General features: G+C 34.8%; 1 protein-coding gene across 20 annotated transcripts in view; it reads right to left on the bottom strand.

The window, feature by feature from the left end:
• The window catches only part of TM2D1 (TM2 domain containing 1), a 246,562-nt gene that overhangs the window by 208,834 nt on the left and 14,694 nt on the right, over positions 1 to 23,034 (bottom strand). For 3 of the 20 annotated variants that reach the window (XR_014023535.1, XR_014023540.1, XM_081306358.1), the window contains exon 5: positions 14,575 to 14,648. Coding sequence is in view for 14 of the 20 variants with exons in the window: in XM_081306358.1 (XP_081162484.1) it covers positions 14,575 to 14,648 (74 nt within the window). In the remaining 6 variants the exon portion in view is untranslated. The other 17 variants (XR_014023536.1, XM_081306362.1, XR_014023537.1 and 14 more) reach the window with 16 other exon arrangements.

Below are 23,034 nucleotides of genomic sequence, written 5' to 3'. Positions count from 1 at the left end.
CTGTAAGACTGAAAGAATCAACTCCATTCATCTTAGACAGTTTGGGAGCAGCCTATTTAATGACTGAGCTAATCTATCTCATAATTCTCAAAAAGCAGGGTTATCAAAAAACATCTGACAGAAAGGCCTTAACATAGAATTCAGATTCAGTTGCACTAATGAAACAATGCTCATGAAAGGGGAAAAAAATGAAAAACTTATATGGAATTTAAATGCAATACCTGGCCCAGTGGTGCATGTCTGTAACACCCAAACACATAAGGCTGAGGCAGGAGGATTGCAAGACCAAGGCCAGTCTCAACAACTCAGTGAGACTCTGACTCAAAATTTTTTAAAAGGGCTGGGGATGAAGTACAGTTGTAAAGTACCCCTGGGGGATGACGGGGGAGCACTCCAGTATCAAAAAAAATGTATACACAGACACTCACACACACGCATTCATGGGGACTTATATGTTTATTATATCATTGCCTATATCAAGCATCAGAGAATTAGACAAACTGGAAGTGATCTTGTCATGTAAACTTAGGAAACTCTGGTGAAAGTCTAAAGGTATAATGTTTTGTAGTTGTTTTTGTTTTCTGGGTTTTTTTGGGGGGATACCAGGGATTGAATTCAGGGGCACTCGACCACTGGGCCACATCCCTAGCCCTATTTTGTATTTAATTTAGAGATATGGTCTCACTGAGTTGCTAGCAAGCACCTCACAGTTGCTGAGGCTGGCTCTGAACTCACAATCCTCCCGTCTCGGCCATACAATGTATTTTGAAGGAACTTTTTTTCTAGATTTTATCAACAACTCATCTGGAGTACAGCTTATATGAATAGACACTTTGAGAAGGATATGCTAAGTTAACAACTTTAACAACAATGGAGAATCAGAGATTTCTTATTTAATTGAACATATGTGACTAAAGAGATGAAGCTTTTAAAATCTGGGCTTTTATACTCCTGAAGGAAACCTCAAAGAATTACGTGCAATCTAAAATAACCAGGGAGGACTAGAACATGGGCTTAACTCTGTGCAAAAACACTGTCACTGTGAAAAGTGGATCACAAGAGACCACGAACTCCCAAAGCTAGGGATTTTTGTGTCTAGTTCACTGCCTTTTAAAGTGCCCCTTTACAAAATAAAATACAAATAGGGAGTTTTGTGTCTAGTTCATCCCCACTTAGAACAGTGCCTTCCACCTTGCAGACATTTAGTATTTAATGAATGAATCAAAGAAGTGCTCCTGGTGCATGGTAGAAGTCAACTGAAATTTACTTCATATAACAATATTTAATAATCTCCCGCCAACTGGAGAAGCCATTACTGAATGGCTAATATGTTACAAAGCTAACTATACCATACTGTACACTTTTTAAGGGAAATTATGGTTTTAACTTTTAAGAAGCTGGACCTAGTAATTTTGAAATTGATATTATCTGCTACTAAGGAAAGAGTGGAGTAGTATTATGGGCACACAGCATTCCATGCATTTTCATCTTCTTAAAGCCCTCTGCACACAGAAAGAGAACATACAGGTGCTGCTTCCTTCAGACCCTGGCACATCACTTGAGGCTCCTATGCTAGCATCTGCCTAGCAGTGCTCACAGATGGAAGCCATCAGTCACCTGTTTAGTGTTCCCACCTTGTCCATCCACCTTCAAATGTAACTACAGTGAGCTGGAGGAGTCAACATCTAGTCTTCCACAGCTAGCGCATCACTCCTCAAGCAAAAAAGGGAAAAGTTTACACTTCAGAGGATGGAAGTATCCAGGCTGCTTCAAGGTTTCACAGACTTCTTAATGATCATTAGCTCCAATGATACCAAGACAAAGACAGCTAAAAGCTGCAGAATCACAGGTGGGCTGTCACACAGGAGACTACAGCCCTGAGCACTATAAATGATATTTGTTCACATCAGATTAATTGCTTAGAAGGATCAAAATGCAGTTGACAGCTACATATTGATTTTCTTAATAATAAAGCACAAAAAAATGTGAATAAATTATACTTTTATTTTTCACAAGCAAAAAGATAAATGGCAACTTGCCTTTGTAAAAGACATTAAAGAATATCAGAGTAATAAGCTACCCATCTCATAGAGACAGTAGCCTCAGAAAGCCTATTATACAGCTTTTAAAGAAAATCTTATTAAATAAATCTAAGAATAATATACTTTTAACTAAATGAACAAATCAAAAATGACCACACACACATACCACACAAACAAAATCATATAGAACCCACAAAGTGGTATTGTTTAGAAGGAAAAAGGAAAAACTGGAAGTTCTTTATTAAATTCAAGGAGGCTCAAATCCTAAAACAGAAAAAAAAGAAATATATTAAAACACAATATTTTAAAGAGTATATTATAGTTTGTTTCTTTCTCTCTCCTTCGTGGTCTCCAGTCTCGGATATACATTTTAATGCTTCATTTACTCAAGATATTTTTTCTTACTCTTGGAGCAATTTTATATACCATAAAGAGATCACAAGACTGACAATGTAGGTATCTGCCTTCTTAATGGGCTCTTCAAGTTTTATATTTCAAATCTGATTCTCGAATCCCAATTAAATGTTTATATAATAGGCTTCTGAAAATGGAATTACATTTTAAATTGCATTTGCTTACTTTTTACATATTATAGTTTAAACACCATCTATATACTTTTGAAAGAGACACAATTTATGGTATGAATAAGGCACATGAAAATACATAACCCTTCCCATAAAGTATGAAGATGCCCAATACAAAATGATATGGCTGGTGGGGAGTGGGTAGAGTGGGAGGTAAAAAACCACCATGTTACAGCATATTACAGAAGGCCTAGAGTCTAGATTCTGTTCTTCACTAGCTATGTCTCAACTTCCTTAGGTTTTCTTTCTGATAAGCAGCAGCAGATGCATCTCTCAGAATTGGAAAACCTTTTTTGGGCAGTTGAGTAAATGTCTCAAATTTTGCAAAGCCCATCACTATTCAATCAGATGGCAATAAAAAAATATTCCATAATCTCACTACAAGAAAAAAATCTACCTAACATTCAAAATTATACTTCATATCTGATTTATACATTATGACATAAAATACAAATGTCTGTTTCCTTCCTGGCCTCCAGAGCATTCTCTGAGATAAAAGACCACTGAGAACTCTAGTGCTATGATGATGGATAAGACATCTAACCTGCTTTTCTTTTGGTTTACCTGTCTCTCTAAAAGCACCTATTAGAGAGTCAACTATTACATAACAAATTCCCTGTATCCTATCTGTTATATAAAACTTCTTCATTATAGAGAATGATTCTACCAGGAAATTTTTCCTGACATTCTACCAAAATCTTGCTGAAAAAAATCTTGCATTGTTGGAAAACTATTTATTAGAATAAACTGATGCAAGGCAACTGAAATAAAAACTTTGTAGTAGAAGAGTCCTAAAGAACAAAAAAGAGTTGAATCCCTAGGACTAACAGTATCTCTCACTTATAAAGGTCTAATAGCTACTTAAACCTTAAGTTAATTAATAATTCTCACAGGCAAGTTCAAACATTGAGTTAGAATAAGTGCTTTCAGGTAGTTGAGGGTTTGGATTATATCAACTTTCAAGTTTAGGGAAGAAAAAGAAAAAAAATAGGTTAAAGATCATATTGAGGGTTGGGATTGTGGCTCAGTGGTAGAGTGTTTGCCTCGTACGTGTGAGGTACTGGGTTTTCAGCACCACATATAAATAAATGAAAAAAATAAAGGTTCAGCAACATCTAAAAAATTTTTTTTTAAAAAAAGATCATATTGACCCTCAGATGGACAGCAGAAAACATCTGCCACATTGAACTAGCCACAGCACATATTTTCATTATAACATCATATAATGAGTGTTTCCTTGGTTTAATTTTATTTCCTCATGAATTTTTCCCTTTTGCCACATTCACTACAAAGAATTTGAACTAGAAACTGTAGGGCAATGAACATATATAAAAATACTTTTCAAAGGATTAGAGACATTCAGACATATGTAGTTTTCTAAGAAGCAAAATGAGAGGTTTACAACACTAGATCATCTCTTGAAATTTCCTATGGCTCTACAATTCTCACAAATTTATATTAATAATATACTATAATGAAGATTAGATATGCATATCACTTACTGTTTCTCTTTAAATATTTATGGATATAACTGTGTTTTTCTAAATGTTTCATTAGTAATACTAAGTCTTGTAAGTCTGGTTCCATAATAATCTATAATGTAACTACTTCCATCTGAAGGTCCAACAATCTAGAAGAGATAAATTTTCAAAAATTACTCATTTTGAAAAATACATTTCATAATGCTTTGAATTTATTCAGTAATTAATAAAATTGTTTCAGTAGCCATAAAATTTCAACTCTAAGCAAAACAAAGGTTAACTGAGTGGCTCATGTAGCTCACAGATTCAAAAGAAGAGCTACAAAGTCTTCAAGAACCAAGGCGTCAAGGACTGAATTCTGTGTCCCACAAAGCCCCTGAGTTTAGCCTCCCTGCCTGTTTCCTTTGCTCTGCTTGTCTTCATTCTGCAGGCAGGCATTCTCAACTGATAGTTACAAGCTAGAGATTCACATATTCCTACATGAGCTCCTCAAAAAAAGTAAAATATTCTTCCCCAGTGTTTATATACCAAATCCAGAGAAAGACTTTCATTGATCTGCATGTTTTTTATTATCTATTACTAGACAAATTACTATATCCAAGGAAATATAATTAATAAGATTAAGTAATTCATATAATTAATAAGATTAAGTAATTCAAATGTCTTCTTTGATATAAGGGGAGTAACCAAGGACAGGGTAGAGACGAAGAGCTGGAGAAGAAGAATAACATTAAACAGGGATGATAGGCGGGAGGAAAAGTGAGAGTTAAGGGAAATTGCATGGAACTGGAAGGTGAGCCTCAGGGTTATACACAATTACATATAAGAGGAAAGGAGGAGTAGGAGAAAAATTATATAAGTGGAAGAAACGATTTATAGTAGAGGGGATGGAGAGAGAGTAGGGGAGGGGAGGGGAGGGGAGGGGTGAGGGGACAGTGGAGAATGGGATAGACAGCAGAATACATCAGTCACTAGAAAGGCAATTTGTAAATCAATGGAAATGTAACTGATGTGACACAGCAATCTGTATACGGGGTAAAAATGGGAGTTCATAACCCACTTGAATCAATCTGTGAAATATGGTATAATAAGAACTATGTAATGTTTTGAACAACCAACAATAAAATAATTAAAAAAAAAAAAAAAAAAAAAAAGATTAATGTTAATCAGATTCCCTGTAGGAGATGATGCAATGTGATTCAAAGTCCTGCCAGAACCACCTGGAATGGAAAATGAAGAGAGAGGAAAAAAAACAACACATGTTCACTACAATCATCTTGTCCATTTAACCATATTTGTGATAATTCAATTAACATAATAACTATAAATTATCCATTAAGGTAGCAATCTTCAAAGTGAGCCTTAAGGGTAGATAAAGAGTTACCACAGTGTATGTAGACGCAGTGAGTTCTATTGGTATCCATTTTGAGATACTTGATTACGAACAGATCTGCCTGACATTATGTTACAGTGGAATATTTAGCTAGTTTTCTTTCCCACTTCTCCTCTCTCTATGATCCTCTTTCCATCTTGGTCAGAGTAAAGCATCCTGCCATCAGAGCTCACCTGAGTCTCATGATAGCACACTGCTCTGATGTGCAAAACCTCTAAAGGGCCAAATCAAAGAGTAATTCAAAATACCAGACTTAGGAAAATTTCCTCTAATTAGAGACCCAAACATATGTTCTGCTACATCTTGTTCCAAAATTGCATTCCCAATAACATTTAGCTCTTTCTTCTTAAAAATAATCTGTTGAATTTGTAACACGTTAATGCTGTTTTCAACCATAACAATTATAATAAATCAATCCAGCTAGCTCAGAAAAATTTTTAATTTAATTTTAATAAATGATTAACAGAAAGTTTTTAAGCATAAAAATACATTAGGTTAAATTTTGTGCAAGAAGGAAAATAAATTTCAAATTCAAAGAGAAAAAGAAGCAATGTGAAATTATAATGATTTGTGAAGGGTTCATTCATGTCTTTTTTAAGAGGATGATATTTTAAATCCTATGGCATTTATAGTGTGTTGGATACATTTAAAAATTGATGTAACAGTTTTATTTAAATACGTCAATATTTGAAATGACATTCTTTGCAACTATTTAAATTTATGATAAACTTAAATGTCAATTTAAAAATACGTAGAGGGCACAGACTTAAAAAAAATTCTTCTAGGGGTTATTCAACTAGAGTTTAAAGAAAACGACTATAAAGCACTCCCCAGCTAGGCACAGAGGCTGAGACAGGAGGATCCTGAGTTCAAAGCCAGTCTCAGCAACTTAGCAAGACCCTGTCTCAAAATAAAACATAAAAAGGGTTGGGAATGTGGCTCAGTGGTTAAGCACTCCTGGTTTCAACCCACAGTAACAAAAAAAAAAAAAAAAAGAAGTGTATGTGTTGAGGGAGGACTTTTTCTGTCTCTGAAAGTGACAACATAAGGAAATGATGCTAACCAAAATATATGATGATAGCAAAGAAGATAGGAAAGAGGAAGGGAAGAAGATGAAATAGAAGGGGGAAAATTGAATGGAATCCATACTATATCATTTTGCTCTGAATTAAGAAATCTCAGAATTGTCTAACCTCCAGATTGCTGTATGATACAATAAACTCTAATGTTACTTGTACAGTCAACAATCCTAATAATGCACTTGTCTTCAATGTCTCCTACAGATAACTGCCAGATACCCAAAGCACAACACTAGTGGTATTTATGCTAAAACAGTTTAAAGAACTGCTCAAAGACAACCAAATTAAGTCAGTGTGTAAAGCACTGGTCCAAAAGAAAAATTTTGACAAAGCTTATAGCTAACTAGCTCTAGGATCAGATAATTTAATCCTCTCTGGTTCTCAGTTTTTCTTATCCATATACAGGAAAACTTGAAGAACAGATCAAGCTGATCTGTACAGCACTCTTTAAGTTCTAATTTATTCCAAGACTACAACATTTAAGTATAAGAATCTCAGTTCAGGCATCTAAAAGCTATCATTAATATGGTTTTCTATGAACTAGCCCATTTAAGAAGAAACTACTGGTGTTCACCAGTAATCCCAGAGACTGAGGCAGCAAAAGATAGCAAGTTCAAGGCCAGCCTCAGCAATTTGGCAAGATCCTGTCTCAAATAAATAAATAAATAAATAAAAAGGTCTGGGGATGTAGCTAAGTGGTAGAACACCCCTGGGTTCAATCCCCAGCACTAAAAGGGGGAAAAAAATATGATTCTTCTCCCCTTACTTAATTGTAAAGAAAACTATCTGCTGTAAAGGTTCCAACTATTCAAATCCATATTCCCTTACCAAAATTTTAAAAAATACTTAAATATAATAAATGTTTCAATTATAAAATCTCTTTTATTATGAAGTTGGTATTACATTGTTAATAATAAAACTACAAATCTTTAAAAATATTCCACACTGGGAAATTTTTTACTTAGTAAATATAATCTATTAGTACACTGATAAGAGAATATGAAAACTAAAATTATTAATTTAGATTTTAATTATACCCCCAGCCACAGGAAACTGGGGCTGGGGGTATAATTCAGTAGTACAGTGCTTAGCATAATCAAGGTCCTGGGTTCAATCTCCATTACCAAACAACCCAGCCCGAAGCCAAGTTCCATAGTATGCAGTATTTCCAATCAATATTCCTCTCTTCCAGCAGAGACAGACTTTTGAAATCTATAGGGTGAATAAATACCACCTCCATGCTTCATTGCAGTTAATGAGCCAAGAAGTTGCTACAGAGGTTTTCGTCTTAATAAAAGGGGGAAAGAAGAGGGCCACTACACTATGAGGGACAATTTTCCAAAATATGTATCAATGTCTCTCCATAAGAAGCCTTAATACCACAAGTAAGCAACTGTACATCCTTCTTTTTTTTTTTTTTTCTGTACATCCTTCTTTACGTTTCCTTAAAAATTACCACAATGTTGTGAACTAACACAGTGGACATGAACAGTTCTGGAGGTCAGAAGATCTAAATCAACATAACTGTTATGTCCTACAGAGACTCTAGGGAAGAATCTTTTACAGTTCTAAGCTTCCACTGATAACTGGCATTCTTTGGAATACTTTGTAGCCAATTATCAGTTTAATCACATTTGAAATTGGACTTAGGATCTACCAAAGTAATCCAAGATTATCTCTTTATCTCAAGATCCTTAACTTTTTCTTTCTCTTTCTTTGTTTTTTTGGGGGTGGGGGGTGATACTGGAGCTTTCCCCAGGGCCTTGCACACGCTAGGCAAGCAATCTACGACTAAGTCTGTGATCCTTAAATTAATCACATCAGCAAATACCTTTTTTTCCTAAATAAAATAACATTTGCAGGTTCCAAGGTTTGATATGAACATGTTTTAGCTTATCATATCCTCCTTCTATGAGATGTTGTGGTAGTTTGGAGAGATTAAGTAAAACTCCCTCTTTTGTGTTATTTCTGATTTTCAACAAGAAATTTTACTGGCATAGTAAATGTTAAAAAAAAACAAACCCTCATTGTTTATATAAAAGGATAGGCTTTTCTATAGGTGCAATGTCTATGGCAAGAAAAGTAAATTTTAAAAAAATTAAAGAACATATTAAAATCGAGACTATTGTGAAGTGGTCACCAAATTTCCTATTTTTCTTTTCTTTATCCTTTGTGTGTATGTGTGTGTGTGTGTGTGTGTGTGTGTGGTGCTAGAGATTAAACCCAGGGCCTTGTGCATGCAAGGCAAGCACTCTACCAATTGAGCTATATCCCCAGCCCTATTCTTTATCCTTGATGCCCAATGTCATTCTCAATAACCTCTTCCGAACTACTCATAGGCAGCTACACAAACAATGGGAATTTCATTAATTTGGCATTTGACTTGGATATACTCTTATGCTTAAAAATGTGATGTCCTTTGAAAAGTACACTTAACTTATCTGAATAGTTTAAAACTATGCTCTGATTTTAAGACATTTCCATGTAACTGTCAGGTACATCTAGGTAAGTACTGCTATGATTATTCTAATGTTACAGAGGATGCGTCCATTCTCCTATTGGTGAACCCATCTAGATTGATTCCAACTTCTTGCTACTACAAAGAATGCTACAGTAGACATCATTATACATGTCCAAATGTGAACAGGAAGAAACTTTTTTGGATAAATACTAAGAAGTATCTCTTGATTAACTTATTAATTATGTGGGTATCCTTTGCTATGAATTGCCTAATTGTTTATTATGTTCATTTAACTATTAGGCTCCCTATCATTTTATTGATTTGCAGAAATTACTTGAATATTATGGACAACAATTCTTCTTGCTAGTATGTTTTTACTTAATCTGTGAACTTAACTTGGTCTAAGGACTGGAGATGAAGCTCAATGGTAGAGTGCACAAAAGGCCCTGGGTTCAATCCCCAGTCCCACAAGAAAAAAAGAAAACTTAACCTGGCCTATTGCCTTTAAAAACAGAATTGCTTAATTCAAATTTGATTTTGAGTAGTCAAATTAATTGATTCCTGTCCCCCCTTCATGTTTTATTTTTTTGGGATCTTGTTCCAGACTCAACCCATTCAAGGACACGAAGGTATTCTCTTCACTTAGTTTAATATAAAATTTAACTACAAAGCTCAGTGTCTACACCAAACCCAAATCTGCTGGCATTTTGACCTTAGGCTTCCTGGGCTCTAGATTTCTAAGCAATGAATTTCTGTTGCTTATAAATTTACCTATCTAAGATATTTTGTCATAGCAGTCCAATGCTCTAAGACGGTACTAAAGGAAAGCATTCACTTTTTTTAAAAAAGTACCATTTTTAGCTTTTCATAATGCTAGTACTTGGCACAAAACCCATACTTTTTCACAGATATATTGTATTCATTTAAATCAGCAAAAAAAAAAAAAAAAAAAAAAAAATCAGGGCATATTCTATGTTTAGCATACTACTAAAGAAATTTTCCTCAAGAAATTAATGTGTGAAAAGTCAAACCTAGTGTTTAAAAGCTCAGAAGAGTAATAATACAAAGCAGTATATAAGCCAGTGCTAAAATGAGTGGCATATAGTAAATGCCAAAACAATAAGACACATTTTTCAAATCTGATAAATTTATTTACAAAATTCATAAATGTCTTGGAAAGTATGTGAATTACTACTACTCCTTATCCAGTTGAGCCCTTTAAAAAAATACAATGAGTAACATTAATAGGAATAAAAATGAAAGTAATTTCTTCCACGATACACAAAATTTTTAAAAACTGAAACAAACAAACAAAAAAAAACAACATACTTTCTTCTATCTACTTTCTACATCCCAACACATATTTTCATTTTCCCCCTTATGCATACTTATCTTCCTGATTTGTGGTTATCTTCCCTCTACTTAACAAAACTTTGATAGAGTAGACATCAGTGATTATATAATTTAAAATGTTAGACTATGTGAGTGAAAAAGGAGGTTTAAGCATAAATAAAATATTCCATTTTTTATAATAAAAAAGCTTATACCATCTAATCTATTCTTTATGGTGTATATATATGCATCATTTAATAATGACATGTTTCCAGAAAAGCATAAGCAGGCCATTTTATCATTTTGCAAACTTCAGAGTGTCGTTAGACAAATCTAGGTATATACCAGTCACCTGACCTTGCCTATTGATGCAGTAAACACAAGATGAGGCAGCTGCTAAAATAATACAGCATGCTATTTCACAGTAAAGTTTTTTAAATAAGTGGACATATACGCTAAAATAATGATAATAGTATAACACTTAAATGACCAGTAATGAAGTCATTTATTATCACACATTATATATTGTACATAACTGTTTGTGCTATATTTTTATATAACTGCCACTAAAAACAGTGATATAACTAAAAGGTTCGTTTCCATGAGCATCAGCAAACATGTCAATAATGCATCACACTACAATGTCAGGGACAATTATGATGTCACTAGGTGATAGGAATTTTTCAGCTCTACTACAATCTTATGGGACCACCATGATATATGTGGTTTATTTCAGTTGGCTAAAATGTCTTTATACAGGACATAATTATATGCAAAAATCCATAGATACAACAGAATGACTGTTTTTAAATCTACAAACCTACCTTAAGAATAACTATATATAATTTATATATGATTACTTACAGCTGAAAAATTGTATACTCTAGATATCACTGATTTACATTTTTGTTGACTGCATTATATTTACTATTTCATCTTATTCATGATTTATATTGTTTCCTTATATACAAATATAAAAATATAAAAACTTCCAAATTTTATTAACAGATAAAGGCTAGGTGAGCTAGACATGCTGATACAGGCCTATAATCCCAGAGACTCAGGAGGCTGAGGCAGAAGGATTGAAAGTTTGAGGCCAGCCTCAGCAACCTAGCAAGATGCTATTTCAAATGAAAACTAAAAAAGGCTGGGGATGTGACCCAGCCATCAAGCACTCCTGGATTTAATCCTTGGTACCAAGAAGAAGGAAAAAAAAAACAAAAAAAAACCTAAGTATTTTCAGTGAACATAGCAACATATAAACCTTCTTTACTGTAGCAATATTTTATTTTCTTATTTTATTGGTACTAGGGATTGAACCCAGGGGCACTTTACCACTGAGTCACATCCCTAGCCCTTTTTATTTTTTTATTTAAGACAGGGTCTTATTAAGTTGCTGAAGGCCTTGATAAGTTGCTGAGGCTGGCCTTAAACTTGGAATCCTCCTGCTTCAGCCTCCCAAGTCACTGGGATTACATGTGTGTAACACTGCAACCAGCTGTGCATTATACTTTATGTTGTTTTGGTTTTAACATGAAATAACTGTATTCCTATATTTTTATAATAAAGACTGTGAAACAATGTTTTTATAGGTCCAAATCCACATATATATTTCTGAAATCACAGTCCAATAGAAAAACACTCCTATTCACTGGGAAATAATATTTAATGGCAAAAGAAAAAGAAGTTAAAAAAAAACAGGCATGGAGAAAGAAGAATAAACAAAATGATAATAAACAAAAGGTCTATTAAGAAATTTAAAAATACAATCAGGACATAAATATTATAGTTAATGATATTTAAAGTAAAAATTATTTGATTTGCTGAAAAAAACTCTAATAAAACTGATGTAGTCATCATTGCTTTGAGTATATTAAATAACAGATAAATAGGCTATACATCTTACTTGGTTACGTTTGAAAATTGATTTTATTACCCCAATCTGAAACAGTCTAAAGTGGCCAAATGTATTAAAATATTTTATTCAGAGAAATTAACTGCAGAAATGCAAACACTAATTCTATTTCAATAATTTCTTAGCTCAGCATGGTGGCCCATGCATGTAATCCCAGTGACTCAGGAGGCTGAAGCAAGAGGATCTCAAGTTCAAGGCCAGCCTCAGCACGTGAGACCCTGCCTCAAAATGAAAAATAAAGGGCTAGGGATGTATGGTAGAGCACCAGTAGGTTCAATCCTCAGCAAACCTTTTCACCATCTGCTAAAAAAGGAAGCTCAATACTGTAGAGTCCTAGACCCAGAAGTTCTTTAAAAAAAAAACCTACCTATTGTGAAAAGTTCAGGTATACATATGTAAATCAGAAAACAGTAGCTGATCAAATCAACTGTAGAAGTTGATATAACTAAAGCTGCAAAGCAAAGATAATATCACCAAAGAAAGAATCTAGCCTGGTTGGGATACAAAGACACTTTGGATTCTGGATATCTTAACTTGAAGAATCCCAATAATAGGGCTGGGGTTACTGCTCAGTTGGTAGAGTGCTTGCCTCGCATGCACAATGCCCTGGGTTCAGTCCCTAGAACCACCAAAAAAAAAAAAAAAAAAAAAAAAAGAATACCAATAATCATTCAATTCCTTGTATACTCATTTAAAATGAGAAACCCATTTCTAAGCATATGTGTACAAGTACTTTAGCCTCTTCATGCCTGCTTGCCTGTCCCACAGTTAAAGAAGGCAGGATATTTGGTTAGGCATATGTTTACGAGCAAAGGCAGGAAAATTCCAACTTTAAAACCAAATATTTTCCTTGTTTAATTCTGGTATCTTATTGGTCCATATGCTGCCTCCTCCTCACAGTATGGTACCAAAATCTCTTAGATCTTGACTTTCTTTTAGCATGTAATGGTAACATCAAGCAGACAGAATTGAAGAATAGAAATACTGGAAGAGAAAGCAGAGCAAAACAGATGATGAACTAAATGTATACTGATACCCTTGCTAAAGACATTAGGTACTCCATAAATGCGTGTTGAAGATAAATTCATCTTTTTCCCTTAATTTAAGAATTCTTGAGTTAATTATAACTCCTTTTTTGTGTATGTGTACAAAGGATTGGACCCAGGACTTTGTATGCTGAGCTATATCCCCTGAAGCTGACAGATCCAGTCATCTTGTCAATTAATATAACAGGACATTGATGAGACTCTGATATATACAAACATTATGAAAGCAGAAATAAAATTGTCTTTTGCACTAGACAAGGATTCTATACTAATATTCTGCTCATTGTGTGTTACAAAAGCTGCAGCTAACTGGCTTATGCCTCCCCCTGCAAAAGGATTGTATGAATGCTCCATAAAATGTCTAGGAGGGGGACCTGGGGTTGTGGCTCAGCAGTAGAGCGCTCACCTAGTATGAGCGAGGAACTAGGTTCAATCCCCAGCAGCACATAAAAATAAATAAATATATTGTGCTCAACTACAACTAAAAAATAAATAAATAAATATTTTAAAAATGTCTAGGAGGGGGGCTACCTTCAAGGAAGACCAAGTCCATGCAAAAAAATGATATATTTCAAACTCTCCTGATATTCATCTCTGTTTCTCTGTATTGGCCTCACTTTCTCCTGCTTCAATTAGGGAAGGAAGCAGGCAGTTTGTGAGATGTTATTCTTTAAGCACTTAAAAGATGTTTTTTATGCCCAAATGTCCAGAAATAGTGACACCTGCTTGTAATCCCAGCTACTCTGGAAGTTGAGGCAGGCGAATTGTAAGCTTGAGGCCAGCCTCAACAACTCAGTGAGACCCTATTTCAAAATAAAAAAGAAAAAGGGTTGGAAATGTAGCTCAGAGTATCCCTGGGCTCCATCCCCATCACTGAAAATGAAAATAAAAATAAAAAGTAAGTTTGAGAAATAACTACAATACCCTCCCTCTTAAAGACTCAATTTGTATTATAAACATTCTGAAAAGTTATTTAATAAAGAAACCTATTTAACAGTTGAACTCACATCTACAAATCACATTTGAATATGGAATCCTTTTTTAAGAATATCTTATATCTTTAGAACCACAGTTGGGAAAATAATAAGTTGAAAAATGATGACAATCCAGTATTTGATGAAAAATTGAAACAAATATTCTATCTGCTTACTAATGTATTTTAAATTTAAAATATCCCAGAAGACCACCAAATTCAATTTTGAATATAAAAAAGTTTACATTCCAGATTAAAATGAACTTACCTGCATTGAAATAAGAATGAAATCAATTAGGCTCCCAATTCCACAAAATCCTACAGTGCAAAATTTTAACAAACCTAGAAAAGAAGATAGTCATTTACAATCTAAAAAGTCTTACAAATATTAGTGAACTTTTCCATTTTTCTAATAAGCCCTGACATAGACTATAAACTCTTTGTAGTATTATAATAAAATCAATATTTTTTAAAAATCACATCATTTAAAAATATTTAATGGATTCTCATATACAGAAAAGTCATAAAATAATTTATTTTTGCTTTATTAACAAATAAACATTAGTACCTGAAAGAAAAACTCAATGTAATCTTGCAAAACTTCTCAAGGGAAAATACCTAAGGAAATAAATTTTTAAATCTTTTAGTCCTAAAATCCTCACTGACTTACTTAAACTTAACACATCAGTGATCCAAATTTTTGCTATACATTTAGAATAGAAAGTTCAAATATATAGGGATTGGGGACTTATCTCAATGGCAGAGTACTTGCAAAGCATGCATAAGACCATAGGTTCTATCCTCAATACAAAAAAAAAAAAAAGTGAGCAAAGAAAGTTCAAATATATAACTGCCATATATCTCTCTCATAAACACACACACAAAAAAAAAATCAGAAAGCAACACTAATCATTTAAAATTGCACAATTTTATTAGTACCCAATTACCTCTAATTTATCCTACACTTTCTTCCCTAAGCATCTTCTGTTTACTAGCACTAGTCAAAATCAATAATCCCACACTAAGTATTTTATATATACCATTGGTCCTTGGTCCTAACCCAAGAATTAGGATACTAAAATAGGTGATAAAAGAGCATTGATATATATGGGGATATAACCCCAAAACATGATGATTACTAGGAGATAAGTGATCCTTCCTCAGTATTTGAATTTCTTACAAGTCATCACAGTTGAGATTTTAAAATGGCATGAAAAAACGACTCTTTGTGAAAAGGAAGTTGCAAATATCAACTAAAAATAGGTAACAGCTAAAACTAAGTGTAAAAAAAGATCAATCCTCGCATACAACCTGGAAACACACACACACACAAAAGATTGAAATGCATAGGTACATGAGTTGATTTTCCCGTCTTCTTAGTGTAAGATACACTATAGCATAATGTTATAAGTACTGGCTAACAAGTTACAAATAATTTAACAACTATTAAAAATGTTATAGAAGCTGGGCTCAGTGGTGCACACCTGTAATCCCAGCAGCTGGGAAGGCTGAGGCAGGAAGATCACAAGTTCAAAGCCCGCCTCAGCAAAAAGTGAGGCACTAAGCAACTCAGTGAGACCCTGTCTTTAAATACAATACAAAATAGGGCTGGGAATGAGGCTTGGTGTCAAGTGCCCCTGAGTTCAATCCCCCGTTCCAATAAACAAACAAACAAACAAACAAATAAATAAATAAATATTGGGCTGGGGATGTGGCTCAAACGGTAGCGCCCTTGCCTGGCATGCGTGCAGCCCGGGTTCGATCCTCAGCACCACATACAAACAAAGATGTTGTGTCCGCCGAAAACTAAAAAAAAAAATATTAAAATTCTCTCTCTCTCTTTTTAAAAGAAAAATAAATAAATAAATAAATATTATAGAAAATTTCACTGTTTTCTTCAAAACATTTATTATCTACACAACATTTGAGTTATCTTTTTATTTTGAGATATGGTCTTACCAGATTGCCAGACTGGCCTCTATATTGCGATCTTCCTGCCTTAGCTTTCCAAGCCAGACTATAGGTATGTGCTGCTGCTATATCAGGCTACAAGTATACTTAGTTTATATCTAACTACGCTTTTAGTTATACATAAAATAGTTTTATTTATAACTCAAGTTATGTATTTTAAAAACACAAATTTGGACATATCCCTTATTACTCCATTCATTTTATTTATTTATCTTGAGGCAGGTTCTCACTAAATTGCCTTGGTTGGCCCTGAATCTGCAATCCTCCTGCCTCAGCCTCCTGAGCTGCTGGGATTAAAGGTGTGTGCAGCACACATATACTGTATCCAGCAGTATATGTTGCTCCATTAATATGTACAGTTATTTTTTAATGTACAAGAGAAGAAATAAATTTTTAAAAAATGTTATTTTGAAACATTTGACAAGTAATCACTACATTATCTATTTAAGGATTATAAAGTTAATTTTTATAACATTAAATTAAATAAAAATTTAAAATTAAAATAAAAATGGAAATTTAGTAATAAGATTTATTTAGGTATAAAGTAAAAAGATAGCTGGGGATACAGCTCAGTAGTATAGCATTTGCTTAATGATATAAGGCCCTGGGTTCAATCCCCAGAACTTCCAGAAATTAACTTGATATTCACAAAAAATCTGTGGTAATTTTTTGCTTTAGAAGTTGGGTCTTGCAAATACTATTCTGTTTGCAACAGTTTTGTTTTTCTTTTATTATTATTATTTCTTTTTTTTTTCTTCTTTTTTTAATGTTTGCAGTACTAGGGATGACACCCAAGGGCACTTTACCACTGAGCTACATTTCCAGTCTTTCAGGCTTGAAAAAAGGTCTTGCTAAATTGCCAAGACTGGCCTCCAAATCACAATCCTGCTTCAGCCTCCTGAGTAGCTGGGATTAGAGGCTTGAGTCATCATGCTCTCTCTCTCTCTCTCTCTCTCTCTCTCTCTCTCTCTGTCTGTTTTTAAAATGCAGATTATTTCACATTGAGGTTGCTGACTGTCAAATCACAAGTGTTTTACAATGATTTGATAATTAGGTATTCTTATCCTTTTTGTGTATACATCTATAAAAGAGAGCTTTCAAATCTTAGAATAAAAGTTTAACCCATGAATCATTTTATTTGTCATAGTATCAGTGGTTTTACATACCAGTTCGAACTTATAGTTTCAAAATTAACCCATTAAGTCCCAAGTTTTTAATTCTGTAAATATTTCTGTAAAACTGACACAGGAGGGGCTGGGGTTGTAGCTGAGTGGTAGAGCATTTGCCTTGTGAGGCACTGGGTTCAATCCTCAGCAAAAGAAAGAAAGGAAAGAAAGAAAGAAAGAAAGAAAAAATTGTGTCCATCTACAACTAAAAAATATATACTTTTTTAAAAAAAAAAAACTGAAGCAGGAATAATAGCCAAAGATGTTTAAGATTTGACTTTTAAAACACACCTTGTTATTTTCATAATAAAAAAATACTTACATTTTAAATTCAATATCACTATGAAGAGTCTTTTCTGTTATTGCTTCCAAAACACCTATTAAGAATCCATAATCTTTTAATGTTGCAGATGGGCAAAATATGCCAGTTACTGCATATTTTTTAAAAATCACAGATGTTAACATAGAGTTAAAAACACAAATAATACTATTAGAAAAATAAGGCTTCATGGTGAAAAAAGGCCTCCAGCTAAAATACTGAGGAATAAATCAATTAAAGGAAATAAAGCTCTACATAAAGTCACAGAAAAGAACCAAACTACAGCCCTAAATATTTTTTTAAATTTTCTTAAATAAATTTTTATATCTTGCAAGAAAGTTCATCTTCCACAACAAGTTCCCCATTTAATTCTGATACATCACACTTAAAACTAAATTACTTAGAAAATTTCACACTATCATGATTTACAGTTATTTATTATAATAAAATTCTAGTCATTCATTAATGGACATTATTATGAATAATGATAAAAAAAAAACGTGAATGCAAATATCTTATCAAGACACTGATTTCATTTCCTTTGAACACAAACCCAGAAATGGAATTGCTGGATCATATGGTGGTTCTATTTTTAATTTTGGAAGGTTTTTTCATATTGTCTTTAAATAATGGCTATATCAATTTACATTCCCCAACACTATACAAGGATTCCCTTTTCTCCACATCCTTACTAGCATTTGTTATTATTTCTTTTTAACAGATGATCTAAGAAGTGTAAGGATGATGATTAGTGATGCTCAACACCTTATCATATACCTATGGGACATCTGTTTGTCTTCTTTGGCAAGATATCAATTCAAGTCGGTGGCCCGTTTTTAAATCAGGTTATTTGTTTTTCTGCTATTGAGTTGTAGAAGTTCTTTATATGGTCCCTTCTCAGATATATGGTTTATAAATATTTCAGAATACATATACAGTGGACTCAACCTTTCAAAAGAAGGAAATCTTTCCATCTGTAATTATGAAGATGAACTTGGAGGACTTTATGAATAGAGAGAGATGCTGGCCAGGAAGAATCAACTTTCAACTACAAGATGTATCGCCCGCAGGTGATAGAGTCAGGGTCACTCAGCATGAATTGGGCTGGCAACAAAAAGACTACACAAACACAGAAATACCTTTTGTGGGGATCAGGGACAGCTCTGAGACCTTAGTTCCCACGTTAGAGGGCAAGAGGAACAAGGGAGGCAAGAGAGAAAGAAAGTACCCCAAACCCCTGTATTTATCAGAGGAAAGACATTCGATAGAATATTCCACCAAATAAGGCAAGGGATTGTGTTACAACAAAAGGGGGTGTAGCCCAGTCCCATGGGTGATGCCCAATCCCAGAGCTGCACTTCCTTGCCAAGCGAAGGTAAGATCTACTTGCTTTGCACTGCATGCAATGCCAGTTCAATATCCCCATTACTCAAGGCTGAGGAGGCGTGCTCAGCTCCAGCTCAGGTGCCCCCCCCACAAAGATGGATGAACTTCTAAGTATCTATAATAATGAAAGGGTAAAGTTTCTAAGCTGCAAAGCCTGAATTAAAATGTAAAAGACCGGGCATTGTAAAGTTTCTAAGCGGCAAAGCCTGAATTAAAAAGTGAAAGACCAGGTATTGTTAAGTTCCTCTGCTACACCCAGAACCTGAAATTCCTGAGATAGTTATGACAACGCCCTACTGGCCATTTAGCCTAGGGCCCTGTGCAGTTTGTCACGTAAGCATACAGGGCCCGAACCAATCAGTTTGAATGTGTTACCCCCCCCCCTTAGGAGTGACCAATCACCCCCGCCCGACCTGTTCCCGCCAATGCATGTGCTAATCATGTATGAGAGTTGTTGTTCAATTTTCCCACGCCTCATGCTGATTTGTTCTGATGTATGCAAAGCCCCCGCCCTCCCCAAAAAGTGTACTTAAGCACTGCTTAGCCTCTGCTCTGGGCTCTGGGCTGCTCTATCTTCCTGAGTGAGCCTGGAGCCTCAGCGTGCTGAATTGGATCCTCAATAAATCCCCTTCTGCAATTGCATGAGTCAGTCTCTTGGTGGTCTCTTCCAGTCCCTTACAATACCATATGCTAAATACAGTAAATAATATTGTAATATATACCTAAAATTTGCTATGGGAGATTAAATTTTTTGATACAAAGAAAGTATATATATTTATACATTACCATGTGACATTTCATTATCTATATATATCATGTAAGGGGAAAGATTTTGTATACTCAGTACACAAACTGAAAAAAAGAGCGAGGTGGGGTAGGGGGAGGTTGGAGTTGTAGCTCAGTGGTAGAATACTTGCCTAGCACACTTGAGGCCCTGGGTTCAATCCCCAACACCACAAAAAAGAACTACATAAGGAATACTTATACAAATATATTGTTGGTGCTGGGAGTATAGCTCAGTTGAACATTACTTGTCTAGCATGTACAAGGTCCTGTGTTTGATCACTAGCACTGCTAAAACAAATCCTTGCCAGTGCAGTGGCACATGCCTGTAACCCCATCAATTCAAGAGGTTGAGGCAGGATGATTACAATTTCGAGGCCAGATTTAGCAGCTTAGCAAGTCCCTGTTCCAAATAAATAATTAAAAGGTCAAGGGACACAGCTCAGTGGTAAAGAACCCCTGGTTTCAATTCCCCATAGCACAAAAAGTTTTTTGAAAAAAGAAAACAAATCCTTATTGTCACCTTAAATATACACAATTTTTAATTGTTAATCATACCTCAAGGGCTGGGATTGTGGCTCAGCAGTAGAGCCCTCACTCGCCTAGTATGGGCGAGGCCCTGGGTTCAATCCTCAGCACCACATAAAAATAAATAAATAAAGTTGTGTCCAACTAAAAAATAAATGCTTTTTAAAAGTCATACCTCAAAAAAAATCTAAAAAAACAATTTCAATGACCATAAACAGTATTAAGGAAGTATTTTTAAAAGCTTTATATAAAGAAAGTCAATGCTTGGGGTATAGTTCAGGGTAGAGTATGTGCATATCATGTGCAAGGTCCTGAGTTTGATCCCCAGGATTGCAAAAACAAAATAGCCAACACTGTATTACCCAGTTAAGAATGTTTTCTATCCTGGTATAGTGCTAAGAGCCACAGCCAAGTAATATGATGCATGGCATTTTTGGTTGAAAGGTGACGCCAGCTTGCCATTGAGATGATATGATTATGTTAAGATTTACATTCATATGGATATTGGACTCCTGCTGTCCACCTGGGCCGGCTACGGGACTCTTGGAGAGTTCCCATTGGTTGGGGAAGTGCGGTAGGAGGGATTTCCGGAGGAGGAACTTCCTCTTGGAATGGGGCAATTTTTCCCAGGAGCCAACGGGGCATTGGCGGCAGTTTCAAAAATAAAGTTTGTTCCTGCTTGAGTGGCTCGTGATTTTGTGCCTAGCCAGACTGCAGCAGTATAGAAGGCATACCTGGAGTCCTAGCACTCAATAGGCTGAGGAGGGAGAATCACTTAAGCCTAAGAGTTTGAGATCAGACTGGGGAACACAGAGAGACCACAACTCAAATAGGAGGGGAGAGGGGGAGAATGTTTTTAATAACAACAATCATTTTAACTCAAATTAGTGTAGCTTAGTAGTACAGTGCTTGTTTAGCATGTATGAGGTTCCTGTTTCAATGCCCAGTACCACACACACACAAAAAAAAACACTAAAATTCCTTCACCTTGGATTTGTAATAAAAATTAAAATTTCAGCCAGGAGTAGATTGTTAATCAGAGTATGATTAACAATCTGAATTAGTTGGGAAGCTGAGGCAGGAGGATTGAAAGTTGGAGGCCAGCTCATCACCTCAGCAAAACCCTGACTCAACATAAAAGAATAAAAAGGGCTGGGGTGTAGCTGAGTGGTAGAATGCTTGCCTTGCATGAGCTCAATTCAAGCATTAAAAATGAAATAAAATTTAAAACATTTAAAATTTTTATATTAACACTAATTTTTACATATTAGATTTGATCAGCTGATAAAACATACCAAGACCCTTAGTATTAAGATACCTCTTAAATCCAGGTTAATTCAGTAACACGTGCCTATAATCCCAACTACTTGGGAGGAAGACTTAGGGGATTCTGTCCACTAAAGGTGGTCTCAAACTCTTAGGCTAAGTGGTTCTCCCTCCTCAGCCTACTGAGTGCTAGGACTACAGGTATGCCTTCTATACCAGATGAGCAATGTAGTTCAGTGATAGAGCATTCCTGGGTTCAATCCCCAGTACAGCTAGTACTGCAAAGAAAAAAAGAAGCTTAAATGCAAGTAAGTTAGGGATACACACACACACATGTGTGTGTGTATAAATATGTTTGTGTGTGTGTATATGTGTGTGTGTGTGTGAATTTGAATGCTTAAAGAGATAAGAAGATTTTCAGTTAAAGGTAACAATTTTTTTTTTTTTAAAGAGAGAGAGACAGAGAATTTTTAATATTTATTTTTTAGTTTTCGGCTGACACAACATCTTTGTTTGTATGTGGTGCTGAGGATTGAACCCGGGCCGCACGCATGCCAGGCGAGCGTGCTACCACTTAAGCCACATCCCCAGCCCAAAGGTAACAAATTTGACATACTCACTTACTCTTCTCATTCCAAGATCCTAAGAATGGAAAGATTTAAAAAAACACAAAGCCAATGGAAAATAGGACAATAGCAACAAGCTATGAAGCAGATGAGAGATTGTTTCCTTTCTCAAGTTAACACTAAAAATATTTGTTGAATTAAACAACATCCAAATGTTATTGATATAGTTATGTTATTCAGAGTTTTAAAAAACATTCACACTGAAGTTTAAAGTTAATATAAAAAAGTAAATCTGTGCTAGGCGTGGTTACACACGCCTGTAATCCCAGTGACTGGGAAAGGTGAGGCAGGAGGATTGCATAAAGTCAGCCTCAGCAACTTAGCGAGATTCTGACTCAAAAAAAAAGGACTGGGGACTTAGCTCAGTGGTAAAGCGCCTCTGGGTTCAATCCTCAGTACCAAAAATAAATAAATAAATAAATTTGCAAATTTATGAAACATCAGCCTCAAAATCAAAAGTTCTCTTTGGCTTATATTGATAATAGACTAGAAGTGACAATTGCCACAGAAAAACAGCTCCTGCTAAAAAAAAACTAGTAACCACTAACCAGAGCCACTATATGTATACAGATTTCTACTACCTAGAGTTTTACTTTGCAAGAAAAAAAAACATATGCACTGAACTGTCTAAAACATTAACTTGCACTATATGTCCGACAGCCCATCTGACATAACAAAAAGCC

This window comes from Spermophilus citellus, assembly GCF_964194105.1.
Source record: "Spermophilus citellus genome assembly, chromosome: 9".
NCBI classification, from domain to species: domain Eukaryota; kingdom Metazoa; phylum Chordata; class Mammalia; order Rodentia; family Sciuridae; genus Spermophilus; species Spermophilus citellus.
This window is presented reverse-complemented; position numbering and strand designations above follow the sequence as displayed.